This window comes from Papio anubis, chromosome 5, assembly GCF_008728515.1.
Source record: "Papio anubis isolate 15944 chromosome 5, Panubis1.0, whole genome shotgun sequence".
Classification (NCBI taxonomy): domain Eukaryota; kingdom Metazoa; phylum Chordata; class Mammalia; order Primates; family Cercopithecidae; genus Papio; species Papio anubis.
In genome coordinates this window covers 150,505,623-150,530,668 of record NC_044980.1, presented here as the reverse complement: position 1 = coordinate 150,530,668, position 25,046 = coordinate 150,505,623, and the positions used below count along the sequence as shown (strand labels likewise).

The following is a 25,046-nucleotide window of genomic DNA, read 5'->3' as shown; positions in this document are numbered from 1 at the left end:
TTAAGCTGAAGACATTTGAGATTCAACAGATGCAGAAAGAAGCCTTCTTGGAGCTTCTCTTGTCTGACTCAAGGCAGAAACTCTATGCACCTTGCACGTATAAACGAATTCTTCCTTGCTCATTGGTTATTTGTCTGAGTAATGAAGACTGCCGTAAATTCTTTTTCTGGGGCAGCTTCTACCCCTAGGAGAGAGACCAAGAATAAATCTACCAGAAAGCCCTTCTCTGGGAAGTTTCATGGCCCTAAAGGAGACAGAAACACTATTCATATCTATATAGAAAAACATGGTCGGGGCCGGGCGCGGTGGCTCAAGCCTGTAATCCCAGCACTTTGGGAGGCCGAGACGGGCGGATCACGAGGTCAGGAGATCGAGACCATCCTGGCAAACACGGTGAAACCCCGTCTCTATTAAATACAAAAAAACTAGCCGGGCGAGGTGGCGGGCGCCTGTAGTCCCAGCTACTTGGGAGGCTGAGGCCGGAGAATGGCGTGAACCCGGGAGGCGGAGCTTGCAGTGAGCTGAGATCCGGCCACTGCACTCCAGCCTGGGTGACAGAGCGAGACTCCGTCTAAAAAAAAAAAAAAAAAAAGAAAAAGAAAAACATGATCGGATGTGTTGGTTCACGTCTGTAATCCCAGCACTTTGAGAGACTGAGGCAGGAGGATTGCTTGAGCCCCGGAGTTCAAAACCAGCCTGGGCAACATAGTGAGAGCTGAACATAGTGAGAACTCATCTCTACCAAAAAAATATATATATATATATATTTTTTTCCATCTACATATGTTTTTTATATACATATATTTGTCTCTACAAAAAAATTTATATTTGTACTTAAAGAAAAACATGATCACAAACTTTCTTATCTCCCATTTGTTCTCCAAAAAAACCTATTTGTGTTTCTGGGAGAAACCTACTTGTTCTTCCCATAGGAATCTTTTCTCCCTGCTCCTCTTCCCCTACTAAATTAGGTATCTAAGCCTCACATTCTAACCACTGCTTTGAGTTACTCAAGTTACTCATCACTGAGCACTCCCTCTTGTATGCACACTGTACACATAAATGAATTCTTTTTTTTTTTTTTTTGAGGCGGAGTCTCGCTCTGTGGCCCAGGCTGGAGTGCAGTGGCTGGATCTCAGCTCACTGCAAGCTCCGCCTCCCGGGTTTACGCTATTCTCCTACCTCAGCCTCCTGAGTAGCTGGGACTACAGGCGCCCGCCACCTCGCCCAGCTAGTTTTTTTTTGTATTTTTTAGTAGAGACGGGGTTTCACCGGGTTAGCCAGGATGGTCTCGATCTCCTGACCTCGTGATCCGCCCGTCTCAGCCTCCCAAAGTGCTGGGATTACAGGTTTGAGCCACCGCGCCCGGCCATAAACGAATTCTTTCCTGGTAATCTGTTGTTTGTCAGTTAAATTCACAGGCCCCAGATACAAATATGAAAGGGTAGAGGAAAAGTTTTTCCTCCCCTACAACCATAAGTTCCTTGGGTAACAAGTGTTAGTTATCTCTTTAACCCCAATGCACATTGCAAGTGCTCAATAAATGTTAAATATTGACTCCCACCAACAGAGTATGGCTATGCTGACTGACCTCCCCACCCCACCCAAGTCTTTAGCCACACGTATTCTGTTTACTAAAGAGCAGTGGTCTGTGCATCAGTCTCTTTTGAGCTCCATTTTAGTAAGCTCTTTCTCTACAGCACAGTTCTTTTCTTACTTATATATTTTTTAAATATTGTGTTTTCTTTTTTCTTTTTTTTTCTTTTGAGACGGAGTCTCGCTCTGTCGCCCAGGCTGAGTGCAGCGGTACTGTCTCGGCTCACTGCAACCTCCGCCTCCTGGGTTTTCGCCATTCTCCTGCCTCAGCCTCCTGAGGTACCTGGGACTACAGGCGCCCGCCACCATGCCCGGATAATTTTTTATATTTTTAGTAAAGATGGGGTTTCACCGTGTTAACCAGGATGGTCTCGATCTCCTGACCTTGTGATCTGCCTCCCTCGGCCTCCCAAAGTGCTGGGGTTACATGTGTGAGCCACTGTGCCCGGCCTAGAGCACAGTTCTTTTGATGAACTGATAGAGTTCAGGTTCTGTTGGAGCTTCAGTGTGAACTTGGACACTTAGGAGTTTTCTGACCTTGTCCAGGAAGACCCTGCCTCAAAAACCAGCCAGCCCATCCTTTCTGACATCTACCCCACTCACCCCTGACTCTGACTTGACCACGCTGGATAAACTCCCACAGTCACAAGCGGCCTAGTTGCTTCACTGCTGGCACTTTCCTGTGAGTGGCATTTTCAGAGGCCTAGACTCTAGGAACAGCACATCCACTCCAGGCTCGCCTGTTTCAGGAGACAGAAGACAGAGCACCCAGGAGGCAGGGAAATGATTCTAAGAACATTTCTGCCTCTATCTCTCCTCCTGCTGGAGCGTGCCCATTCTCACAGAAGGAATGCAAACATGTTAGCCCTTTAGAGCATCTATCAAGCTTTCTGAATAGGCCCACCTGAGCCCCACTGACAGCCCTGGAAGGGGACTGAATGTCAGCCAAGAAGAGCCCAACTGTCGGCAGAACAGGAAGAAAGGCATGCTTCATCATCAGTCTACCTGCTGCAGAATGCCAGCTGTGCCACAGCAGCCTCAGCACCACAGTAGCCTCAGACCACTTCACTCCTTCCTTCTGCGTTGCTTCCTTTTCTTTTATGCTGTTCCTATTAGAGTTTTTTCTTTTTGTTCTTTCTTTCTTTTTTTGAGACAGAGTCTTACTTTGTTGCTTAGGCTGGAGTGCAATGGCACAATCTCGTCTCACTGCAACCTCTGCCTCCCGAGTTCAAGTGATTCTCGGGCCTCAGTCTCCCAAGTAGCTGGGACTACAGGCATGTGCCACCATGCCCTGCTAATTTTTGTATTTTTTGTACAGATGGGGTTTCACCACGTTGGTCAGGCTGGTCTCGAACTCCTGACCTCAGGTGATCTGCCCTCCTTGGCCTCCCAAAGTGCTGGGATTACAGGTGTGAGGTACCACACCTGGCCTCCCCATGATAGTCTTCTCTGTTTTGATCTTCCCAACCCAGCTACTTTTGTGGAATTCCAAGAGCTGGGAAGGACCTGTGTCATCTAGCCCAGGGCATCACAAACCTTGGCAAAATCACTTAGAAGGTTTTTTCAAAGTACAATTCCCAGACCCCACCTTACATTCAACAGTTAACAACTCTTGCTTTTGTCTGCCAGAGCATGACTCTCTTCAGAGTTCCTTCAGAGAAGTCTTCTTTCCCCACTCCATGTGGTTCTACTAGAGCTACCAATTCTGCAAGGCAGGCCTCTCTAGAGGTGATAGGACGCAAGATAGGCACATAGTCCAAACTGGGCCAATCAGAATTATGTTCTGAGATGTCTGAGTCAGTGTATGAAAGACCAAAGTGCCTCTTCCCCCTTGGATGCCTAATAGAAAATGTGGTTACAGCTGGGTGCAGTGGCTCACGCCTGTAATCCCAGCACTTTGGGAGACCGAGGCAGGTGGATCACCTGAGGTCAGGAGTTCAAGGCCAGCCTGACCAACATGGTGAAATCCTGTCTTTACTAAAAATACAAAAAAAATTGTCCAGGAGTGGTGGCTCACACCTGTAATCCCAGCACTTTGGGAGGCCAAGACAGGTGGATAACCTGAGGTCAGGAGTTCGAGACCAGCCTGACCAACATAGTGAAACCCTGTCTCTACTAAAGATGCAAAAAACTAGCTGGGCTTGGTGGCAGACGCCTGTAATCCCAGCTACTCGGGAGGCTGAGACAGGAGAATCGCTTGAATCCAGGAGGCGGAGGGTGCAGTGAGCTGAGATTGCACCATTGCACTCCAGCCTGGAAGACAGAGCGAGACTCCATCTCAAAGAAAAGAAAAGAAAAGAAAAGAAACGAAACCAAGTATTCTGACCTCTGGAGATGAGCAGTCAGGTAGTCAGGTGTGATCAAAAACAAGACTCATGAGTTCAATACTGAAACCAAGGTGCAAATGTTCACCTGCTGTGTCAGTTTGGGTACTACAGGAAACAGGAGCCAAGAAGGAATTAGAAGTGTAAGATTTATTAGGGGAAATGCCTATGAAGGAAAAAGGGAAGTGAGAGCAAGAGCAGGTGGGGATGGTCTGAGACCACAGGGAAGTTCTGACACCTGTCAAGGAAGAGAAGGAAGGAAGGAAGATTGGGTAGGAAGAGTATCCGATTGCAGCAAAGCTTTGAGGAAATCTGGACCAAGTCGACGGAAAGCCCAGGTCAATGATTGCCCAGTGAAGGAGTCCAGCACTGGGCAGAAATGGCCTGGCTCCAGCATACCTTTCTCAGTAATTGCTGGGAATAGCCCCACAGAGAGTCTGCCCTTGGCATAAATGATCCCAGAGGAAGACAGCAGGAAGCTGTCAATCAACCACACTCCTTGCAACTGGTTCTCTTGAAAGTAGGTCTGGATGGTGCTTTTCCATGGCTGCCATACCCATGTATCATGAATTAAACTCCCCCGAGGAAACTCTAGGGAGGTGACCACATGAGATAAGCAGTCAGTGTCCATTGTCTACACTGCTTTTCACAATACACATCATTAACGTAACTGAGTATATATAGAGAGAGAGAGAGAGACGGAGTTTCGCACATGTTGCCCAGGCTGGCAAGCAATGGCACAATCTCAGCTCATTGCAACCTCCGCCTCTCAGGTTCAAGTGATTCTCCTGCCTCTGCCTCCCGAATAGCTGGGATTACAGGCATGTGCCACCATGCCCAGCTAATTTTGTATTTTTAGTAGAGACGGGGTTTCTCCATGTTGGTCAGGCTGGTCTCAAACTCCCGACCTCAGGTGATCCACCCGCCTTGGCCTCCCAAAGTGCTGGGATTACAGGCGTGAGCCACTGCGTCCGGCCTTTTTTTTTTTTTTTTTTTTTTCCTTCAAAACATGTATTGGTTTGGCCTTACTAAAAGTGTCAGCTCATTTAGTAAAAAATATATGCTATCCTGAAGAGGAGTGGGTGGAGCATTTTCTCATTTATTTTTCTACCATGAACATACTTGAATTGCCACAAAGAAGTTACTATGGAAACTGCTCTCGAACTTGCAAGATAAAAGGTAAAAATGGAACACTTTGTTGACATGCAAATAGTCCCTGGAGACCACTTTTTAACAAACTCTCCTGGTCTGATTTTTCTGAATCTTTTAAAGGCTCTCTTGAAGTAAAAGTGGACAGGTAGATTTTTTGGTGTTACATTCCAGATGGCTCCAGCTGACTATGCAAATGTCACAGGTGACAACCCTAGGATGGGTCTAGACATACACAAACTTGGTTTTGGAATGAGCAAACAGGCTGACAGTGTCCTGCTGTGAACACCCAAACAGGCCCAGGGGAGGGAAGGTGGCTGTTTTTGGGCCAGGCCCGGTCTGCAGGTGTACTCTGGACTCATTTGTTTGAAAGTTAACTTGCTGAGCTCTTATTTATGCAAAGTAGTTTCTCTTTCTTATCTCCTCTGGCCACATTCCATCTCTCGGATCTTGAGCTGGATAGTCTTTTCAACAAAACAACACAAACTTCTTATTTGAAAGCCCTGAAGCCGGGCGCGGTGGCTCAAGCCTGTAATCCCAGCACTTTGGGAGGCCGAGACGGGCGGATCACAAGGTCAGGAGATCGAGACCATCCTGGCTAATACGGTGAAACCCCGTCTCCACTAAAAAATACAAAAAACTAGCCGGGCAAGGTGGCGGGCGCCTGTAGTCCCAGCTACTCGCGAGGCTGAGGCAGGAGAATGGCGTGAACCCAGGAGGCGGAGCTTGCAGTGAGCTGAGATCCGGCCACTGCACTCCAGCCCGGGCAACAGAGCGAGACTCCGTCTCAAAAAAAAAAAAAAAGAAAGCCCTATTCCTCTACCCATCTCTGCTCATCTTTTACCTGCCTCTCCCCATCCACCTCCATTTACTTTGTATCAGCCCAAGTACTCCTATCATTACAAAGCTCTGAGATAACTTTGGATTTCTGCTTGTTGTACTTTTCTGCCTATCAATTCCTTCAACCTTGCTTCTTTCTCTTGGGGCCTCAATCCGAAAGCCTTACTGAAACCTTTTTCAAAGCTGCTTTTGGTAATTAAGTGAATGCAACTTGGAGAGGGTTTCCTGTAGTCTCAGCTACTTGAGAGACTGAGGTGGGAGGATTGCTTGAGCCCAGGAGTGTCAGACCAGCTGGGGCAACAGAGTGAGACCTCCAACTCAAAAAAACAAACAAAAAAAAGAGGTGGTTTGACTTGAGGGACCTGGGTCAGAGGTTGTTTATTTGGGATTATTGTCACCTAGCTTCATGACTAGCAACTGTCAATTTCACTTCTTTGTGAATCGGAGTCTTTATCTGATCCTTTCTAGGGATCCTCCCATTTCAGCCTCCCAAGTAGCTGGCCTCACAGTTGTGTGTCCCAACGCCTGGTTATTATTATTTTTTTTTTTGTAAAGACGGGGTCTCACTTTGTTGCCCAGGCTGGTCTTGAACTCCTGGGCTCAAGTGATCCTCCTGCCTCGGCCTCCCAGCCTCCCAAAATGCTGGGATAACAGGCGTGAGACACTGTGCCCGGCCTGTAATGAACTACCGTAGAACCTAAGATTAGCCTTCAGGCTTTTGCATTTCTGACAAACAGATGGCCCCACCCAGACCAGCCACTCCTCTGCTGGTCCTCCACCCAGAAGCCGGCTCAGCAAAGGAGAACCATTTTCCACACTCCTCTCTGATTGCATCCCCAACCAATCAGCAGCACCCATGCCCTAACCCTCTGCCCACCAAACTATCTTTGAAAACCCTAGCTTCCAAATTTTCAGGAAGATTAATTTGAGTAACAACTCTGTCTCTCAAGTGGCATGGCCAGCCGCATGTCAAACTCTTCACTGCAATGGCTTGGACGCAGTGAATTGATTTTATCTGTAAAGCCGGCAGAAAGAACCCGCTAAGCAATTACCCTATATGCAATTACCTTAAATGTTTCCTTGATTATTATATGTTTCTTCCAATTACCTTTAAATTCCAAGAGAGCTGGGTCTCTAATTGTATTCCCCACTTCTGGAACATACAAGATGCCCAATAAATATTTGTAGAATGAAAAGAACTGTAAAATTTCATCAGACGGATCAAAGGAAACTTAAAGTTGCTTGAAGCTTTAACAGGAGCATTGATAAAAATGAGTAAGTGGAGAGGGAAGTGATGACAAGCATTGCAACAAAGCAATGAAAGCAACGTGCATATTTATCCTTAAAAAAACACAAACCAGTCACATATATGCGTATGTGTGCGTGTATATATAATGTTGGCTTTTTAGTTTCCCGTGGAGTGTGAACTGAGTTTCTGAGGTTTATAATAAAGTATTTAACAAGGATTTCAGGTAGTTGTCTAAATATAAAACATTGTATCATAGAATTAGAGCAGAAAAGGATTTAGAATACAAGTTCTTCAATTTTACAGGGGTGGAAACTAAGCCCAGGGATCTAAGTGTACATTGGGAAATAAATACAGCGATGTGTCTGTCGATGAGGAATACATATGCCAATCATACTTCTGTATAATCATTATTAATAACATAGCAATACTGCCTTACATTTGAAAAGTGTTTGAGTGTGACTAGATCCTGCACCAGTGGTTCTGAAACTTGAGCGTCATCAGAATCACCTGGAGGATTTGCAAAAGCACAGATCGCTGGGCCTCACCTCCAAAATTTCCGGCTCGGTAGGTCTGGTGCAGGGGACTGGGAAAGTTTGAGAAAAATCATCCCAACTCCTCTCAGCTCTCGCAACTGAACCGGCCCCGCTCGGCACTCAGGGAAAACTACAAGTCCCGGCGTGCCCCGCGCGCAGCGGCGGAAAGTCGGGCACTTCCGCTCCACGCAGCGCCTCTGCTGCCGCGTCTCGACGTGTCACCGGCGGCGCCGCTGCTGTGGCAAAGGAAGGAGCTGACTGGGGGAGTTCGAGGCGGTGGGCGGCGGTGACCCCGGCCTGGAACTGCCCCGGTACGGAAGTGTTCCAGGGTCCGTGGGGAGCAGGAGAGGGAGGCGGCGGCCCGTCCCGCGCGGGACACGATGTTGAACATGTGGAAGGTGCGCGAGCTGGTGGACAAAGCGTGAGTATCGGGGGGCAGTTGTGGCCGAGGCCCACGTGGGGGATGGGGTAGGGGGAGACGGAGCTGGCCTTGGGCTAGGGGTTGCCCACGTCACGCCCCCCGGCTCTGCCAGTCCCATCATGGCGGCGACCCGCTCCTTCCCGGCCCCGGGCCTCATCCCCGCTGGCGAGGCTGGGGAGGGACCCTCCCTCGTTTTAAAAAACATCATCTTGGCCACCCTTCTCTCCTTTCCAGGCCTTCTTGTCCCTTCCCCTATTCCAACCCCTGGGTGCCGACGCTTTGGTCATAAGGGGCGCGTTGTTTGACGCTGGGTCACTGCCCTGGCCAGAGGGCTGTCTTGGCCCCAGGCTGTGGGGTTTGCCTCCTGGGGAGCAGGGAAGGTTTGGGGTTGGGGGGCACAATGCACTGGTTCTCTGTGTCCCTCAGGGTGTAGTACGGAGAGACCTTAGACCTGGTTGGATTGTGTCTTTTACCTTCTTGGCCTCCTCTTAATTCCTAATGAACCTGAAGTGTTGGAGTGGGTGTTCGTAGTGTAACAAGTGGCTATTGTGGTCAGCCTGAAGTTACTCAAAAAGAGACTCATCCTTTGCTTTTCTAACACTAGTGAAAGTAGATCACTGTATAACTTCTTGCGATTTTTTCTTCTGTTTCTTTTTCCACTACACATCATTTTTGGTGTGCTACTTGTTCCATTCGATTAAATTAAGAGGTCATTAAGAAATTTCCCCTTAAGAAAAAAACAACGCAGGTTTATATCCTGTTGATCTGCTTTTAAAAGCAGGTAAAACGACCAGTACGTAGTTGATTTCCTTTAAGACTGAAATAACTTCAGTCTCTTACTTGCACAAGGAAAACCTTAACTTTTAAAATGAGTATAATCAGATATAACAGTGGTTAAGTAAGGTCTTCTAGGCCAGCAGGAAATAAAGTTTAAGAATTTAGGCAGTCCTCTTCCTTTTGGGTTTTAATGATTATGCAGTAAGTGTGGTGAGAAAAACAGTTCATTTGTGCCACCCACCTAACCTAAAATCAGGAAGTGTAGATAACAAACTGTTTTCTTGACACCAGGAAACAAAGTAATTTCCAGTGCCTTGTCTGATGCATGAGATAGAACTTAGAGCTTGATCGTATTTTTATATTTTCTGTGCTACCAAGAAGGCAATAGAGTGCCCAAGAAGCATAGGTTTCAGAACCTGCAAAGCTGGGTTCAAGCTTTGTAACCTTAGGGAAGTTACTTATCCTCACAGTGCCCTAGTTTTTTCTGGTGCAAAATGAAAATGCAACAATACCTACCTTAGAATGTTGTTGTGAGGGTTAAGGGATTGTATTGCATATAAAGCCCTTAACGTGTGTTTAGATCAGTGTACTTTTGAAACTAGCAAATGTTTTGCATTTAGAGATAAATCTCTTTAAGAGAGAAGCTTCAAGTTTGAAAAGTGATTTGCTTTAATAATTTTCCTTTATAACAACTCATTTGGCTATTAAGGCTTTAGCTGTTTATTTTGGACTATTTACCTATTTATATATTCTTTGCTTTTGCTTACCAAAGATGAAATAAACTAATAGTTCTTTTCCAGATCCAGATTCATTGGCTTTTTTTTAGTATATTGTGTAAAAATTAGGATATCAACTTAAATAGTTTTTTAAAGGCCGAAAGAAGACTAAAAGCTGCCTTTTTTTTTTTTTTTTTTAATTTTGATGGGGTCTCATTCTTTCGTGTGGTCATAACTCACTGCACCCTCCAACTCCTGGGCTCAAGTGATCCTCCCGCCTCAGCCTCCCAAGTGGCCAGGACTACAGGCATACACCACCGTGCCTGGCACTGCCTCTTTATTTCTAAGTCAGAGGTCAGCAGAATAAAACCATTAAGAAACACCTTGTTCTCTTAGAGGTCTAAATTTGTGGTACTCAAAAATTTGAAGAGGCTCTACATTGTTTGTAAGACAGAAATTGAGGCAATATTCCTACTATTGTTGTACCTTTCATATTTGCTTATCACACTTGTTACTAATCTTCATGTGCTTTAGATTAAATTTACCATGTAAGTAGTTATGTAAAGGAAAAGCTATTGTTGAAAAATATTATCTGTCTTTTTACTACCCAATTTAGGATGTAGACTTCAACCAGATTATTCAAGAACATAGAAGAATGTTGCCACCAAAAACTTTTTAAGGCTTTTGTGGGTGTCTGACACATTAAGATTAGAACATGAGGTTAATTTACTGATGAGTACTCGGGATTTTAATTTTCATCTTTCACTGGCAAGAAGAGAAGAAATTCTTCCCCCCAAATGTAAGCATCTTACAGAACTGTGGATCTGTTAGACTGTGTACCTTATAATGCCATAATAGATGTGCAGCAGATCCATAGAATGGCTGGTCTGATTATCAAAGATTTAAAATGATGAAGGAACTTGCAAATGAAGAAACAGTGAAGCGATTAAGGACTATTCAAATAGGTAGATCAATAGAATGAGGGCTTATATGAGAGAAAGGTTAGGGGGTTTAACTGTCTGGTTCATATTCTGGCATTACCTTTTTAATTAGCTGTATGTATGATTTGAAGCAGAATCATATGAATCTCTAGATGTTGCATTCCTTATCTGTAAAATGAGGGGACCTGGCTAGAGTAAGACTTTTTCCACCTTTAATGGCTATTGGAGAAATGCGTTTCCATCAAGGAGAAGTAGTTGGAACTAGTTTTTACAATAGCAGATAACTTTTGTAGCCATTATCCTCTGTAGGCAATTTAGGCTGAAAAGGGAAATTTTCTTAAAAAGTGGTAATAAGTGTTATACTTAAATATTTTATGCAGTAAATACACACCATGACTCAGGAAGACTAGGACTTTTAGTGTGTATTGATACCCAGTGAGGTTTTACTTCAGAAAAAAAAAAAATGTACTCTTTGAAAAATGTGTTTCCTGGAGCCACTCTTAGATTCAGTATGGTAGCGGCTCTTAAGTATGATGATATATTTATTTTATCTTATCTTATTTTTTTTGAGACCGAGTCTCGCTCTGTCGCCCAAGCTGGAGTGCAGTGGTGCGATCTTGGCTCACTGCAACCTCTGCCTCCCGGGTTTAAGCGATTCTCCTGTCTCGCCCTCCCAAGTAGCTGGAACTACAGGCGTGTGCCCCCAGACCTGGCTGATTTTTTTTATTTTTAGTAGAGATGGGGGTTTCACCATGTTAGCCAGGATGGTCTCGATCTACTGACCTCGTGATCCATCCGCCTCAACCTCCCAAAGTGCTGGGATTACAGGTGTGAGCCACTGCATCTGGCTCTTTTTTTTTTTCTTTGAGATGGGGTTTCGCTCTTGTTGCCTGGGCTGAAGTGTAGTGGTGTGATTTCGGCTCACTGTTGCCTCCACCTCTGGGATTCAAGTGATTCTCCTGCCTCAGCCTCCCTAGTAGCTGGAATTACAGGTGCCTGCCACCACAGCCATCTAATTTGTGTATTTTTAGTAGAGACAGGGTTTTGCCATGTTAGCCAGGCTGGTCTCGAACTCCTGACCTCAGGTGATCCACCCATCTCAGCCACCCCAAGTGTTAATGATCTATTTCAAACATTGGCTTTTGAGACCTTGAAGACTTTCTGGAAGTGGGGGGACATTTTCCACAATCGCTGCACCTCCTAGTGGCAGTAGAGGAATTTGTTTTGCACAACATTGTGGAACTGAGGGGAAGCAGATAAAACCATAGGCCTGCCAGAGCTCGGGATGCCAGTATCTTCCCACTCGTCAAGTTGCATAAAAGGCAATGTGGCAGGAAAGGATAAGTGGCACCATTCCCACCAACTAGGAGCACTAGCTTAACCACTGTCGTCCTATGACCTGTCTATCTTTACTTGTGGCTGTAATAAAATTGGACGTGTTTATATTTTGTCATCCTATACATGGTAAAATTGAAAGTTGCTGCAGTTCTATTTTCTCTCCAGATTTGAGGAATGTAATGAAGATGATACTTCATTACATAGTAATGGTAGTGGTAGATTAAAACTGCTACTTACTTGGTTAAGCTCAGCGAATCCTTCTCTTTCCTTGCAAGGAGTAATATTAGTGGTAAATCTATTTCATCAGTGGCCCGCCCCCCCTTTTTTTTCCGGAGACAGTCTCACTCTATCCCCCAGGCTGAAGTGCAGTGGCATGATTTCGGCTCGCTGCAGTCTCTTGTCTCCTGGGTTCAAATGATTATCCTGCCTCAGCCTCCCGAGCAGCTGGGATTATAGGTGTCTACATCCATGCCTGGCTAATTTTTGTATTTTTAATAGAGATGAGCTTTTTCCATGTTGGCCAGGCTGGTCTCAAACTCGTGACCTCAGGTGATCCACCCACCTCGGCCTCCGAAAGTGCTGGGATTACAGGCATGAGCCACCTTGCCCAGCCTCAGTGGCCATTTTTATGATAGTGATTCAGACAGCTCTGGCTTAGGTCCTAAGGCAACAGCTATAGGTAGTCCATTTTAAGTTATTCTCCTAAGCATAGCTTGCATATTCCCTCATAAGTTGATTTTTATTAATGTATATTTGCTTGGTTTTAGTTCCTAAATGTTTAGATAATGTAATAGAGTTGTAGAAACTACTGTTCTAGTCTCCTGCCTCCAGAGGGAGAAACTTTTGCTTTTATAAAGAATAGTACATTCATTTATTTTAACAGACAATACATTTATTATTTACTGGATTAGTACTCTAGTTTCTTTTTATTTTTTATTTTTGAGACAGGGTCACATTCAGTTGTCCAGGCTGAAGCACAGTGATGCAAACATGCACACTGCAGCTGGGACCACAGCCGCGCCTCCATGCTTGGCTAATTTTTAAAAATTTTTTTGTAGAGAATGGTTCTTGCTGTGTTGCCCAGGCTGGTCTTGAACTCCTGGGTTCAGGCAGTCTGCCTGCCTCAGCATCCTGAAGTGCAGAGATTACAGGCGGGAGCCATTGCGCCTGGTCTAGTACTCTATTTTCTGAACTTGAAACATTCAATACCTGCCTTAAAGAACCTTGCCACTATGGATATGCTACAACTTGAATGGATTATTTGTTTTTCTTTTCTTTCAGTCTTCAAATGTCATCCCCTTTATTTTCCTTATCTTACCAGTAAATCTCTGTTCAGTTTGCTTCTTGGAATTTGAAAGCAGAGATGGTAAGATAGTTGTCAGCTTTCTAGTCTTCCCATGTCAACTTTTCTTTGAACCAACTGTAAGTAATTGTTATTGCTGAAATAATGAATTAATTATTCTCCTCCTTTTCTAGTAACTGGACACAAGTAGATATTAAGAATTTAATTCCAAAGAAAGATGAGTTTGGTTTATTTCTGCTAGTATTTCTTAGGGGTAATTGTCTGTAGTTAAATCTATTTAGTACTACTGTCAGGGTGCTTTTAAAAAGTACTTAACTGCCTCTTAACATTTTCTTGCACGCTTTAGTTTTAGTTTACAAGCAGGTTTTCTTTTTTTTCTTTCTTTCTTTCTTTCTTTCTTTTTTTTTTTTTGAGAAGGAGTCTCGCTCTTTTTGCCCAGGCTGGAGTACAATGGCGTGATATCGGCTCACTGCAACCTCTGCCTCCTGGATTCAAGCAATTCTCCTGCCTCAACCTCCTGAGTAGCTGGGATTACAGGCACATGCTACCATGTCCGGCTGATTTTTGTACTTTTAGTAGAGACGAGATTTTGTCATGTTGGCCAGACTGGTCTTGAACTCTTGACCTCAGTTGATCCGCCCGCCTCAGCCTCCCAAAGTGCTGGGATTACAGGCATGAGCCACCGCGCCCGGCCTACAAGGCAGTTTTTCATCTGTTTACTGATAGGTCCATTGACAGTACTTAGCCTTTTTTATTTTGAGTGCCATTAGCTAGTACTCAAGGTTTCACAGTATGGCTCCACAGTTGAATCTTTTTCTGTACTTTTTTTTTCTTGAGATGGAGTCTTGTTCTGTCACCCAGGCTGGAGTGCAGTCGTGTGATCTCAGCTCACTGCGACTGGCCTCCGCCTCCCGGGTTCCAGTGATTCTCCTGCCTTAGCCTCCTGAGTAGCTGAGATTACAGGCATGCGCCACCATGCCCAGCTAATTTTTGTAGAGTTGGCGTTTTGCCATGTTGGCCAGGCTGGTCTCAAACTCGTGACTTCATGTGATCCGCCTGCCTTGGCCTCCCAGAGAGCTGGGATTACAGGTGTGAGCCATTGTCCCTGGCCTTCTGTATTCTTATGTTATTTTCCTACTTGTTTCCAATGTTTGTTTTAGTGAAGATCACTTTACAGATTCAAAGTACATTTTTAGTACTTTTGAAGGTTCTTATATACAGTTAACTTTTTAGTCTCAGCTACCTTTGGTGACAACATATTTTACTGTTTAGTCTTCAAGTTTTTCAAGTTAGCACTTCATGTGAGCTTTTCTTGTTTGGCTTAATTTTGTGTTTGTCCATCTATGTATTTTTATAATAATTTGCTAGCCAAACACACTTTGCCACTATACTTAGGTACCTCCAGATGGTGATTAATAAATCTGGGACTAGCTAGTGGTTCAGAGGTGAGAACTGGATTGAAATCTTAGTTCTTCTACTAGAAACGGTGATCTTATGTGTTGGAATGGTATCTTTATTTCTCTGTAAAATGGAGATGATATTTTACAGGATTGTGAAGATTAAATGTGAAACAGTATAGTACTTGACATACAGTCAACTCTTGAAACATCTATTACTATTATTACTGTTACACACAGAACAGTATAATAGAAAAATCAAAGGAATACAGTGTTTGAGAAAATAAAGATATTGTTGGCAGACTAGGTTATTTACAAGTATGTAGGAACTGTATCTTCATCCATGAAGTCATTATTTTCAGTGAGTACTCTCTCTTAAGACTCAGTGTAGCCTACACATAGGACAGCTTATTTAAATACCTCTGTTGTTTGTGTCTTGTATTATTTTTGCTAAATCATAAGTGGCTTCCACTTTAATATTGCAAAGCATATTGCAGAAATACCCTTTCAAAAGACATGTTGAGGAATAAAGTCTTTAGAAAGACACATTGTGAATTACATCTGCCAATTCTTAATATTTTGTTCAGCTTGTTTTGTGTATTCTCAAGATTTTAAAGTAACTGTTAATGTAAAACATTTCTAAAACCTAAAAAGATTTATTTTATAAATGCACATTGAAGCAGACAATTTATTCTTGAGACGGAACAATATCAAGAAAAAGAATCCTCTAAAATATGTGATACCAAATTCATGGTGTTTGACAATGGGCGAACGGTATGTACAAGGAAAGCACACTGGAGAAAGGGCCTTCCGGTTATTCAACCCCTCTTCCAAATTGGCAAGAAATTATTTTGGCTTACCAGGGCTCTTTTGCCTGAAAATTAAGTACAGGTAAAGGAACATAACATATTCCCATGTTAGAGCCAATTTATAGCTATTTATTACTCGTGGATAGATTTAGCTAACAAATTATTAAATGCGAGTGATTTTGTTAATGTGCAACAGTGCACATGAATGGTTTGTACTTCATTTAAGAAGAGTCTAGTTAGCCAATTTTAGAATATTTCATTTCTGGTTTTTTTTTTTGTTTTTTTTTTGAGACTGTGTCTTGCTCTGTCACCCAGGCTGGAGTGTAGTGGTGCCATCTCAGCTTCAGCCTCCCAAGTTTAAGCGATCCTCCCAAGTAGTTTAAATGATCCTCCCAAGTAGCTGAGACAATAGACACACGCCACAATGCCCAGCTAATTTTCATATTTTTGGTAGAAATGGAGTTTTGCCACATTTCCCAGGCTGGTCTCTAACTCCTAAGCTCAAGCAGTCTACCCACCTTGGCCTCCCAAAATGCTGGAATTGCAGGCATGAGCCACTGTGCCTGGCCTAGGATACTTGTTTTGACATGAATTTTATTTAGCTTCTCAATTCTTAGGACAGTGTTTAAGTTCTAGATAACTTTAATATAGGCCGGGCGCGGTGGCTCAAGCCTGTAATCCCAGCACTTTGGGAGGCCGAGACGGGCGGATCACGAGGTCAGGAGATCGAGACCATCCTGGCTAACACGGTGAAACCCCGTCTCTACCTAAAATACAAAAAATTAGCCGGGCGTGGTGGCGGGCGCCTGTAGTCCCAGCTACTCGGAGGCTGAGGCGGGAGAATGGCGTGAACCCAGGAGGCGGAGCTTGCAGTGAGCCGAGATCGCGCCACCGCACTCCAGCCTGGGAGACACAGCGAGACTCCGTCTCAAAAAAAAAAAAAAAAAAAAAAAAAAAACTTTAATATAAATAATCTTTTATAATTTTGCACGCACTCACCATTATGTGGTAAATATGCATGTATGCTTTTTCAACAATTATTGAATGAAGTGTTTCAAGAATTCTTATTCAAATAGCCTATATTTTTATAGTAGAAAAAAAGGCATGCATTGAAAATTCAATTTTGTTGTTTTTTGTTTTTGTTTTTTCCATTTGTTTTCATACATTTTTAGTAAATCAGTAAAGAACAGTGCAAGGCCAGGTGCCGTGGCTCACGCCTGTAATCCCAACACTTTGGGAGGCCGAGGAGGGAAGATCTCTTGAGCCCAGGAGTTCAAGACTAGCCTGGACAACACAGACTTTGTCTCTACAAAAAAATTTAAAAATTAGCCGGACATGGTGGTGCATGCCTATAGTCGCAGCTATGTGGGAGGCTGAAATGGGAGGATCACTCGAACACAGGAGTTGAAGGCTACAGTGAGCTGTGATCGTGCCACTGCACTCTAGCGTAGGCAACAGTGAAACTTTGTCTCTCAAAATTTTTTTTTAATATTAAAAGAAAGAACAATGCAAATAAGCATACTGAGCCTTTTTCTATTAATTTTTCTCATACTCATTTTTCATTTGTCACTTTTTAAAGTGACTTAGGTTATACGGATGAAATTACATGTCTTAATTTGTAGTTAAACTCCACGGTTAAATAATACTTTTTTTTTTTTTTGAAACAGGGTCTCACTTGTCACCCAGGCTGGAGTGCAGTGGCACGCATGCTCTTGGCTTCTGCAGCCTTGACCTCCTGGGCTCAATCCATCCTCTCGCCTTAGGCCCCCAAGTAACTGGAACTACAGGTGCGCACCACCATGCCCGGCTAATTTTTTGTAGAGAAGGGGTTTCACCATGCTTCCGAGCCCGGGCTCAAACTCCTGAGCTCAGGCAGTCCGTCCGCCTAAGCCTCCCAAAGTGCTAGGATTATAGGCGTGAGCCACTGCACCCAGCCAGTAATATCCTTAGTTTGATGTATTTGGCTTATAAGTTCAGTACTGAATGGGCTTTGAAGGATGGCCTGTTTCTCACGAAACCATGTAAAATGTTTAGCCCTATAGTCTGCTGTCCACTCAGCAGCGAGAGGGATTCTTTAAAAATACTAAGTCAAATGGGTTCAGAACTCTCCTCTCATCTCATTGTTTACTGGCCTGTACAGATCTGGCTCTTTGCTGCCCCTCTCTGATCTCTTCTCCCACCACTGTCCCTCACTTTCTCTGTTCTGTTCAGCGGACCTCCTATATTACATAGTATGCACTCACACTCGTGACTTTTTTTTTCTGTGCTTGCCTTCCTCTGTTACACATATTCATCTGCTGCCTCTGATATGCAAGTTCCTTGAGGGCAGGAATTTTGTTTTGTTTACTGCTGTATTACTAACTCTTAAAACAATTATGACACAATAAGTGCTCAAATATTTTTGAATGAATACATTACATTTGGTAAGTTGATATTTGTTACAGAGGATATCCTTTAAATCCAGATATTTCTTTTCTTTTTTTTTTTTTTTTGAGACAGAGACTCGCTCTGTCGCCCGGGCTGGAGTCCAGTGGCCGGGCTGGAGTGCAGTGGCCGGATCTCAGCTCACTGCAAGCTCTGCCTCCTGGGTTTACACTGCCTCAGCCTCCGGAGTAGCTGGGACTACAGGCGCCAGCCTAGTTTTTTGTATTTTTTTAGTAGAGACGGGGTTTCACCGTGTTAGCCAGGATGGTCTCGATCTCCTGACCTCGTGATCCGCCCGTCTCGGCCTCCCAAAGTGCTGGGATTACAGGCTTGAGCCACCGCGCCCGGCCAAATCCAGATATTTCTAATAATTAAAGCTAATAGTTATTGAGCATTTGCCATGTGCCAAGAACAAAGGTGACAACATTGTTATGTTCAATTTTCTGGTGAGGAAATTGAGCACAGACTGCCAAGAGCGTGCCACAGATAACATATCTAGAAAATAGTCTAGATTTAAATCTAGATGATGTACTTTCAGAATACATATTTAACAGTTTATGCTAATCTTTTTTTTTTTTTTTTTTTTTTTTTTTTTGAGACGGAGTCTTGCTCTGTCCCCCTGGCTGGAGTGCAGTGGCGCGATCTCGGCTCACTGCAAGCTCCGCCTCCCGGGTTCCTGCCATTCTCCTGCCTCAGCCTCCCAAGTAGCTGGGACTACAGGCACCTGCCACCGCGCCCGGCTAATTTTTTGTATTTTTAGTAGAGACAGGGTTTCACCATGGTCTCGATCTCCTGACCTTGTGATCCGCCCGCCTCGGCCTCCCAAAGTGCTGGGATTACAGGCGTGAGCCACCGCGCCCGGCTATGCTAATCTTTTACAAGACATCATGTAAACAAAAAATTGTTGTACAGGCATACCTCAGAGATATTACAGGTTTAATTCCAAACCACTGCACTAAAGTGAATATTGGAATAAAGCAAGTCATACAAATTTTTAGTTTCCCAGTTCATATAAAAGTTATGTTTCCGGCTGGGCCTGGTGGCTCACGCCTGTAATCCCAGCACTCTGAGGAGTTCAAGACCAGCCTGACCAACATGGTGAAACCCTGCCTCTACTAAAAATACAGAAATTAACCAGGTGCAGTGGCGTGCACCTGTAATCCCAGCTACTCTGGAGGCTGAGGCAGGAGAATCGCTTGAACGCAGGAGGCGGAGATTGCGGTGAGCCAAGATCAGGCCACTGCACTCCAGCCTGGGCAACAGAGCAAGACTCTGTTTCAAAAAAAAAAAAAAGTTATGTTTCCACTATATGGTAGTCTATCAAATGCACAATGGTATTATATTTAAAAATATTTTATTGCTAAAAACTACAGCCATCTGAGCTTTCAGCAGATATTTATCATTCTGCTGCTGGAAAACCTTGCCTCCATGCTGATGGCCGCTGACTTATCAGGGTTGTGGGATTGCTGGTTTGGAGTGGCTGTGGCAATTTCTTAAAATAACAATGAAGTTTTCTGCATCATAGATTCTTCATTTCACAGATGATTTCTCTGTAGTGTGCAATGCTGCTCGATAGCATTTTACCTAAAGTAGAACTTCTTTTATAATTGGAGTCAGGCTGGGCACGGTGGCTCACGCTTGTAATCCCAGCACTTTGGGAGATCAAAGTGGGAAAATCACTTGAGGTCAGGAGTTTGAGACCAGCCTGGCCAGCATGGCAAAATCCTGTCTCTACTAAAAATACAAAAATTAGGCCAGGAGCCATAGCTCACGCCTGTAATCCCAGCACTTTGGGAGGCCGAGGTGGGTGGATTACTTGAAGTTAGGAGTTCGAGACCAACTTGGCCAATGTGGTGAAACCCCATCTCTACTAAAAATACAAAAATTAGCTGGGTGTGGTGGCGGGCGCCTGTGATCCCTGCTACTCAGGAGGTTGAGGCAGGACAGTCACTTGAACCCTGGAGGCAGAGGTTGTAGTGAGCCAAGATCATGCCACTGCACTCCAGCCTGGGGGACAGAGTGAGACTCCACCTCCAAAAAAAAAAAGAAAAAAGAAAAAATTTGGAGTCAGTCCACTGAAGCTCTGCTACTGCTTTATCAGCTTAGTTGCCCACTGCAGCCTGGGCAACAGAGCGAGACTGCATCTCAATTTAAAAAAAAAAATTCTCAGGCCTTGGTGCAGTGGCTCACGCCTGTAATCCCAGCACTTTGTGAGGGAGTGGGGAGCGGATTGCTTGATTGCTTGAGCCTGGGAGTTCAAAACCAGTCTGGCCAATATGGTGAAACCCCATCTCTACTAAAAATATAAAAATTAGTCAGGAGTAATGGTGGGCCCCTGTAGTCCCAGCTACTCGGGAGGCCAAGGCAGAATTGCTTCAATCTGGAAAGTGGTGGTTGCAGTGAGCCAAGATTGTGCCATTCCAGCCTGGGGGACAGAGCGAAACTCCATCTCAAAAAAAAAAAAAATTTTTTTTTTGGCAGGTTGTGTTGGCTCACACCTGTAATCCCAGTACTTTGGGAGTTTCAAGGCATGTGGATCCCTTGAGCCCAGGAGTTGAAGACCAACCTGGGCAATGTGGTGAAACCCCATCTCTGCTAAAAATACAAAAATTAGCCAGGTGTGGTGGCGTGTACCTGTAGTCTCAGGTACTCAAGAGGCTGAGGTAGGAGGATTATTTGAGCTTAGGAAGTCAAGGCTGCAGTGAACAGTGATGGTGCCACTGTACTCTGGCCTGGGCAGTGGAGCGAGACGTCGTCTCAAGAAAAAAAAAAAAAAGTCTCTCGTCATTTCAACAATGTCCTTCACTGGGAGTAGAGTCCATCTCAAGAAACCACTTATTTTGCTCATCCAGAAGAAGCAACTCATCATTCAAGCTTTATCATGAGATTGCAGCAATTCAGTCACATCTTCAGGCTCCACTTCTAGTTCTAGTTTTCTTGCTGTTTTCACCACATCTGCAGTGACTTCACTGAAGTCTTGAACCCCTCAAAGTGATCCATGAGGTTTGGAATCAACTTCCAGACTCCTGTAAATGTTGATATTTTGACCATGAATCACAATTTTTTTTTTTTTTTTTTTTTTGAGACGAGGTCTCGCTCTGTCACTTCTCTTTTGCCCTGGCTCAGGCTGGAATGCAGTGGCACTATCAGCTCACTGCAGCCTCCACCTCCTGGGCTCAAGTGACCCTCTGGCCTCAGCCTCTTGAGTAGCTGGGATGACAGGCATGTGCGCCACCACACCCGGCACCTGGCTACGTTTTTAGTTTTCTGTAGAGACAAGGTTTCGATATGTTGCTGAGGCTAGCCTTGAACTCCTGAGCTTAAGCAGTCCTCCCGCCTTGGCCTCCCAAAGTGCTAGGATTACAGGTGTGAGCTGTGCCCAGCCACTAATATTCTTAATGGCAAAACTAGTATGGTGAATTCTTTCCAGAAGGTTTTCAATTTACTTTTCCCAGATCCATCAGAGGAATCACTAGCTAGGCAGTTACAGCCTTATGGAATGTATTTTCTTAAATAATAAGACTTGAAAGTCAAAATGACTTACTGATCCATGGAGTACAAAACGAACGTTGTGTTAGCAGACATGAAAACACTCATCTCTTTGTACATCTCCATCAGAGCTCCTTGGTGACTCCTCGTCCATGTGAAATAATATTTTGAAAATAATCTTTTTTTCTGAGCAGTAGATCTCAACAGTGAACTTAAAATAATCAGTAAACTGTGCTGTAAACAGATGTGCCATCATTCAGGCTTTGTTGTTCCATTTCTATAGCACATGCAGAGTAGATTTAGCATAATTCTTAAGGGCCCCAGGATTTTCATAATGTACAGTGAGCACTGGCTTACAGCTGTGTTAGCCCATAACAAGAGAGTGAGCCTGTCCTTTGAAGCTTTGAAGCCAGGCACTGACCTCTCTTGCTATATGTCCTGGATGGCGTCTTCCACTGGAAGGCTATTTCATCTCCATTGAAAATCTGTTTAGTGTAGCTACCTTCATTAGATGATCTTAGCTAGACCTTCTGGATAACTTGCCGTAGCTTCTATATCAGCACTTGCTGTTTCACCGTACATTTTTCTCTTGTGGAGGTGGCTTCTTTTCTTAAACCTCATAAACCTCTGCTAGCTTCAGCTTCTCTTCTGCAGCATCCTCACCTCTCTCAGCCTTGATAGAACTGAACAGAGTTAGGGCCTTACTCTGGATTGGGCTTTGGCTTAAGGGAATGTTGTGACTAGTTTGATGTTCTATTCAAACCCCTCAAATTTTCTTCATATCAGCAGTGAAACTGTTTCATTTATCATTCTTGTGTTCACTAGAGTAGCACTTTAGATTTCCTTTGAGAACATTTCCTTTGCATTCACAACCTAACTTTTTGGCACAAGAAGCATAACTTTTAGCCTGTCTCAGCTTTCAACATACCTTCCTAAGCTTAATCATTTCTAGCTTTTGATTGAAAGTAGGAGGTGTGCGGCTCTTCCTTTCACTTTAACACTTAGAGGTCATTGTAGGGTTATTAATTGACCTAATTTCAATATTGTGTCTAAGGGAATAGAGATACCCGAGGAAAGGGAGAGCAGCAGGAATGGCCAGTCAGTGGAGCAGTCAGGACAATTAAACGTATTACCAGTTAACAGCACGGTTCATTCTTTTTTTTTTTTTTTGAGACTGAGTCTGGCTCTGTCGCCCAGGCTGGAGTGCAGTGGCCGGATCTCAGCTCACTGCAAGCTCCGCCTCCCGGGTTTACGCCATTCTCCTGCCTCAGCCTCCGGAGTAGCTGGGACCACAGGCGCCCGCCACCTCGCCTGGCTAGTTTTTTGTATTTTTTAGTAGAGACGGGGTTTCACCGTGTTAGCCAGGATGGTCTCGATCTCCTGACCTTGTGATCCGCCCGTCTCAGCCTCCCAAAGTGCTGGGATTACAGGCTTGAGCCACCGCGCCCGGCAACAGCACGGTTCATTCTATCCCCAAACAATTAAAATAGTAACATCAAAGATCACTGATTACAGACTGCTATAACAGAAAGAATAATGAAAAAGTTGGAAATATTGTAAGAATTACTGAAATGCTTAATGCAGGGTTGCCACAAACCTTAAATATGTGTGAAGCACAGTAAAGCAAAGCACAGTAAAATTAGGTGTGTCCGTATTTCACTATCAGAAAGGTGAATTACTGGTATATACCTCACGCAAATTAAAAATTACTTGGTAAAAATTTATAGTACTTATTTTTTATTTTATTTTATTATCATTATTTTGAGATAGAGCCTTACTCTGCCACCCAGGCTGGAGTGCAGTGGCACGATCTCGGCTCACTGCAACCTCCGCCTCCCAGGTTCAAGTGATTCTCCTGCCTCAGCCTCCTAAGTAGCTGGGATTACAAACGTGCGCCACCTTGTCTGGCTATTTTTTGTATTTTAGTAGAGACAGAGTTTTGCCGTGTTGGCCAGGCTGGTCTCGAACTTCTGACCTCAAGTGATTCGCCTGCCTTGGCCTCCCAAAGTGCTGGTTTACAGGCGTGAGCCACCACACCCAGCCTACAGTACTTAAGATTCTGAACCAAATTTAGTTAGTGTGTGTTCTGTTTTCCACATATGCACCTATCATAGAAGGAAATTGTTCTGGCCTCTTGCAGTATTCTGAATAATGTCTGTGAGGTCAATGACCCTTAATGAGAGGGAAGCAAATAGATGTTTCCATAGGTGAAAAAGAAAATCTTCATTGTTGTTACAAAGGTGTTCTCTATAAGCAACTGTAAAAAATATTTTTACATTTGTTGAGCTGTATTATGTGCTTTAGAATCAGTAGTCCTCTGTGACCAACTTTTAAAAGTTTCATAACCCTGTGATCTTTATGTTGTGGTCAGTTTGACATGCCTCAGTGTGTGCTGTGTCATATGAATTGGATTTTATGCACAACTTTTTCCAATTTTTCTTATGTTCAGAGTGGATAATTTGGAATAATGTTCTTTAATCGCTTATGTACCATCTCAGTACCATATTTCTGGCATAGGGTGTAAACATCTAGACATTATACAATAACTCAAAATACATTATTGATATGTTTACTAATCTTGGCAGACCTTGTAAGGTCCTTCACTGAGTGCTTATTAAATAGCAACCTTGAGCCCTGTAGAGTACTATAAGACATGTGACAGATCGTAGGGTTCCAGTAGGCAGCTTACAGTTCTGTAAGGCATATGCACATGAAAACTGCGTGAAAAAGAAATACAAAATGACACAAGATGGCGTATCAGTGAGTGCTTTCCTAGAAGCTAGTTCTGTTGTAAAAGAAAGAAGGTCCCTGTTATACCCTAATCAAATAGTCCAAAATAAATAATTTGAAATATAAATGTGTCTTTTTTGAGAACTTGAGGGGAAAATACACTATAAAGGTCTTCAAAATTTCAGTAGACAGGTTCTAGAAACAGTTCCTTCATGTCAGAAAAGTCAAGTCTAGTTTTTGAGATTGGATAATACATCTAAGTTTAATCACTGGTGAAAAATGAAAAAAACTACAGCCTACTTAATTTAAACAGAATATCGAGTATTTGAGTTTACGAAGAGATGGTATCACTCTTACCACTGTTGAGATACAGGATTTTTCATTTTATCATTTTGTTAAGATTTTTAAGAGTTACATACTTTTGATTAGCATCTGATATTTGGCAATACATATGAATTTAATCAAGCAGGAGAAAATCTATAGATGATATAATGAGACTGTACAATATCAAGCCTGTGTCTGCAAAGACGTAATTTTCACATATTGTGCCAGTGCAGGATGTCTTATATTATCATTCTCTTAGAAGGATTTTATGCCTTTTTTAAAAGTTAACTGATTTTACTACTTTTTTTAGGTGTTGTCCTGAGGAGCAAGATAATATGATTCATAAAATTACCTTAGTAGAGTGTTTTAAGTGGAGCACCACCTATTTAAAGATAACTGGTTGTGAGTGTGCCACAGTTGATCAGATTTCTTTGGGTTTTAGTTTTGTTTTTAAATGAAGAGTGGGAAGGGTAAGTGGAGGAGGGACGTGAGTCAAGATACTTCCTCTACTACTGTATAAAATGAGGATGAGGGTCTACCTTCCAGGGCTGTTAAGAGAATTAAATAAGCTAATATGTTGTGAAAACATTTACCATTGTATTGTCAGTAAATTATTATTCTTTACTTTTGTTTTATTTCCTTAGTTTTGTCATTGTGAGGCATTTTCTGAAGTTGTTAAAAAGTTT

General features: G+C 43.5%; 1 protein-coding gene across 5 annotated transcripts in view; it reads left to right on the top strand.

Moving 5' to 3' along the window:
• Positions 1-7,871: 7,871 nt before the first annotated feature.
• CLINT1 (clathrin interactor 1) overlaps positions 7,872-25,046 on the top strand; it is a 76,531-nt gene continuing 59,356 nt past the window's right edge. For all 5 annotated transcript variants that reach the window (XM_021939916.2, XM_021939914.2, XM_003900446.4 and 2 more), the window contains exon 1: positions 7,872-8,112. In XM_021939916.2, coding sequence (XP_021795608.1) covers positions 8,072-8,112 — 41 coding nt within the window. In that variant the 5' untranslated portion in view covers positions 7,872-8,071. The remainder of the gene's footprint in view (positions 8,113-25,046) is intronic.